A 4,661-nucleotide genomic window follows, 5' to 3' on the forward strand; every position below is an offset into this window, starting at 1 on the left:
CATGGGGACAAGGTCAGCTGCGGTACAGTGGGGGGGGAATACAGGGGGAGCTTAGCCAAAGAGATGGGAAGTTCTGCGCCACCTCCCCCAGGGAAGGGCTTTCTCGTGCCAACTGTCAGCTCCACCAGGGAAGAGGTTTCCAAGTTCTGACTATTTTCATTGCTGTTGTATCTGCAGTGCTGAGGTGTGTGTCTGGGAGACACCATGAGTTCAATGCCTGTTTTTATTTTTTAAAACATTTTATTGATTTATTTTTAGACAGGGGTAAGGGGGTGGAGAAAAAGAGGGAGAGAAACATCAATGTGTGGGTGCTTTTCGTGCATCCCCCACTGGAGACCTGGCCTGCAACCTGGGCATGTGCTCTGACTGGGAATCGAACCAGCAACCTTTCAGTTCATAGGCCTGTGCTCAATCCACTGGGCACACCTTCTTTATACTGCAAAGAGCCCCTTTCTATCTCAACCCCACATTCCTAATTCCCCTTACCTTGATTTAAAATCAATTCTGATCTTCTTTCCTTCCTGTAAAGATGAGTTAGCATTTAGTGTCATTTCCTTGGCCTAAGGAACTTTCTTTAGGAATTCTTGTGGATGCATGCAATAAATTATCTCAGATTCGTTTTATCTGAAAATATCTTTATTTCACCTTTTTGAAGGATACTTTCACAAATTACCGAGTTCTAGATTGACAGATTTTTTTCTTCTAGCAGTACCTTATAGTTACTGTTCCATTGTCATATGGCCTCCTTTCCACTACAGTGAGAAGTCAGCTGATGTTAATATCAATGTTTTTTTGTATGCAATGGGACATTTTTCTCTGGCTGCTTTCAATATATTTTTTTAAAAGATTGGTATGTATTTATTTTTAGACAGAGGGGAAGGGAGGGGCAAAGAGAGGAGAGAAACAGTGATGTGTGAGAGAAACATACATCAGTTACCTCTCACATGCCCCCTACTGGGGACCTGGCCTGCAAGCCAGGCATGTGCCCTGACTGGGAATCGAACTGGTAACTCTTTGGCTCACAGACCCACTCTTAATCCATTGAGCTACACTAGCAAGGGCTCCTTTCATTTAAGATTTTAAACATATTTGTATTAGGTGTTTTAACATCTTTGTATATCATGATATCCATGCTATTGTGGAGTTATCCTCGTTTCTTTTGACTGCTTCTTCTGTTGAATATGCCTCATACTTTCCTGTTACTTCACACGTGTAGTGGTTTTAAATCAGATCCTTGGCTATTATGCATGAAATATGGTGGAGACTCTGCATTGTGTTATGTTCCTCTGAAGAGTGATTCTTGTTTTGGCAGGCAGTTCGGTTGGATGAACTCAAGCTCCCAACTCTGAGTACACTCTGTGACGGGCAACAGCTGAAATCTCTGCTCAGTGCTTTCAAATTTCAGCTGTTGCTTGTTCACCAGGCATCTGGGGGTCTCCAGTGAACATGCATAATTTAGTAAGCTAAGGATTTGGATGGATTTTTTTTCTGTTAATTTTTTATTGTATTTTCCCCCATTATCATTTATCTCCCTTATTGGATGGATTTTTTAATATGCAGATCTTGGAGTTTACCTTCTCTTGGGCTTTCTTTTCTTCACAATTCCCTGCCTCCTCACTACGTTTCTGGCTAATCTGCCCACTAATCTGTGATCTCACGCCTCCAGCCAGTGAGGATGCAGCAGTCACATTGCACTCACATCAAGAAGGTGAGAACTCATAACTCTGACCCCCATCAAGGGTGGACTCTCCTCTGGTTTATGATTGAGCTTGGTCACTCCCCAAGATCTTTGAAAATTGAGTGATTTTAAATATTTTCTTCAGATTTTATAACTTTTTATTTGCAGGACTATTTATCTGACAAAGATACTCTGACATTACCCCAAATCAGAAGCCCCTTAAACAATTTTTAAATCAGCCCTGGCTGGTGTGGCTCAGTGGAGTGAGTGCTGGCCTGCAAACCAAAGGGTTGCTTGTTTGATTCCCAGTTAGGGCACATGCCTGGGCTACAAGCCAGGTCCCCAGTAGGGGGCACATGAAAGGCAACCACATATTGATGTTTCTCTCCCTCTCTTTCTCCGTCCCTTCCCCTTTCTCTAAAAATAAATAAAATCCTTACCAAAATAATAAATAAATACATAAAATTTTAAATCGTGTTTTTCTTTTTTAGATTTCATGTATTTACTTTTAGGGGGAGGGAAAGGCAGGGAGAAAGAGAAGGAGAGGAACATCAATGTGTGGTTGTCTCTTGCACGCCCCCTACTGGAGACCTGGCTCACAACCCAGGCATGTACCCTGACTGGGAATCCAACGGGCAACTTTTTGTTTTGCAGGCTGGCACTCAGTCCAGTGAGCCATACGAGCCAGGGCAAACCTTTTTATTTTTTTCATAGCTCTTGTAACCTTCTAAAGCAGGATTTTACGGCTATATTTACTACACATATAATGTTTCCCATCGGATAGCCCCCACTAGAGGGCCTGTTTTGTTAAAGGGCAGTACCTAGAGCAATACCACAGTGACTTACGCAGCAAGTGCTCAACAACCCTGGGCTGAGTGGAGAAATACATAAAGGGGCCTCAGAGGGGACCACGAGCTCCAAAAGGCAGTGGAAGGTCGCCCGTGGCTCTGACCTGCAGTCATCGCTCCTGTTCTAGAAAGATGAACCGCACCGCGGCTCCCACATGGCAACCTGCGGAGGCGCAGTGTCTCCGCATGCTGACCATAGCCACCCTGTCTGTGTCCTTCGGGGTCGGCGTGGTGGCCAACGGGCTGGTGCTCTGGATGACCGCATCACAGTCACCACCACGTGGTTCTTCCACTTGGCCCTCGCCGACTTCGCGGTCCTGGCGTCCCTGCCTCTTCCTATTTACAGCCTGGCCAGCGACCAGTGGCCCCTGGAGGACTTGTCTGCAAGCTGTGCCTGGCCTTCCTGTCCTTCACCTTCTTCACCAGCATCTGCCTCCTGATCCTCATCTCTGTGGACTGTTGCATGTCCGTCCTCCACCTGGTCTGGGTCCGAAACCACCCCACGGTGCAGCGAGCGAGCTGGCTGGCTGGCTGGCTGCTGTCGTTTCTTCTCCATACCTCTGACTCTAGGCCACTGAGAAACCAGACGCGTGTAAGTATTGCTTCTTCAAGTTCTACACAGAGCATGAGGGGAAGGGAAGCTTCGATGACTGGGGTCCAGTGACTCGCCAAAGGTACATGGCGGTGACCATCACTTACTTTGCGGTGGGCTTCTTGGTGCCCCTGGTGGTCATCAGCACCTGTGCCCACCTCCTCCTTGCCAAGCTCTGGTGGGAGGGCTGTGTCCACACCCACCAGCCAAAGAGGTTGCTGCTGTTGTTGGTGAGTGCCTTCTTTGCCTTGTGGTTCCCATTTAACGTGGCACTCTTGGTCCACCTGGGGCTGCGGAACCCTCATGACCCCACAATGCTGCTCATCCTCTGCGCTACCTTCTCCTTGGGCTGTTTCAACAGCTGCCTCAACCCTTTCCTCTATGTCTTTGTTGGCAGAGATTTCCAGGAGAAGTTTTTCCACTCTCTGCCTTCTGCTCTGGCCAGGGCATTTGGTGAGGAGGGCCTTCTCATTCACCTTGCTCCCCAGGGGAAATGCCCAGGGGATGATGGAGACCTTAGAGTGGAAGCTGAAAATCCTCCTGTGTAGTTTGTAGCTCCTTTAGCAGGCTGGCTTCCAAGATGCTGCCAAATCCGGCCTCTTCTTTCAGGAAGTCCTCCTGGCACCACTTCAGCTAAATCTCCGTATTAGACACCTGATTATTTCCCTGTAACCATTCTATTCTTCCTTTATAGAAAGACTTCCTTTATAGGAAGACTTCAAATAGAAGTCTTCTGTGGTTAGCCAGAAAAAAAAAAGACGAAGTTTCCCAGTGTTCTTTGCAACCAGGTACAGCCATGTGAGTACGTTCTGGCCAATAGATGTGAGCGGAGGTAATCAATCTAACTTCCTTGAAGTGCCCTGGAATGGAAGAGGGCCCGCCCTATATTCCTCCCATTCCATGGTCTAGAATGCAAGTGTATTAGTTAGCTTTTGCTGCATAACAAACACTCCAAAACTTATAGGCTTAAAACCGTTACCTTTTCTGATTTCAGTGGTCAGCAATTTGGGCTGGGCTCAGCTGAGCAGTTGTGGTCTGGGCTGGGCTTCCTCATGTGGTCAGCTGAGTGATTCTGTGCTTCTGGGAAGGGTGGCTGGGTCGATGGCAACTGACTGAGCCACAGAGCTCTCATCATCCTGCAGGCTGACTGGGGAGGGTTCCATGAGCAAGATGGAAAGTGTGAGATGTACACTTAACACTTGACACAATGTTGCTAGGTTCAAAGGGTGGGGTAATTCATTCCACCTCTGATGGGAAAAAATCTGCAAAGTGACATTGCCAAGGAGCACAGATACAGGAAGGTATGCGGAACTGGGGCCATTTTTGCAATCTGTCACAGCATGTGTGGTGGTGAGCCGCATGGAAAACAACAAAGCAACTGTGTTCCCATCTCTGCCCCGGAATGTGTTAACCCATGCTGTGAAGAGAGAGATGTCAATTTCTAGCTCATTGAAACCACTGTTATTTTGTATCTCTGTTGGAGCAGCTGAATCTTTCCCTTAACTATCATGCTGCCAACCTCTGGAACTTGTGCAAAGTGACA

At 47.0% G+C, this 4,661-nt stretch overlaps 1 protein-coding gene across 1 annotated transcript; it reads left to right on the forward strand.

The window, feature by feature from the left end:
* Positions 1-737: 737 nt before the first annotated feature.
* Positions 738-3,666, forward strand: GPR32 (G protein-coupled receptor 32). The gene is given in 5 exon segments (XM_045856223.1): positions 738-757; positions 2,655-2,788; positions 2,791-2,904; positions 2,907-3,053; positions 3,056-3,666. Coding segments are annotated over 5 exon segments (1,026 nt in total).
* Positions 3,667-4,661: the final 995 nt, after the last annotated feature.

Source organism: Phyllostomus hastatus, unplaced genomic scaffold (genome assembly GCF_019186645.2).
Source record: "Phyllostomus hastatus isolate PE091 unplaced genomic scaffold, TTU_PhHast_1.1 phas_scaffold_1224, whole genome shotgun sequence".
In the NCBI taxonomy this organism is placed as follows: domain Eukaryota; kingdom Metazoa; phylum Chordata; class Mammalia; order Chiroptera; family Phyllostomidae; genus Phyllostomus; species Phyllostomus hastatus.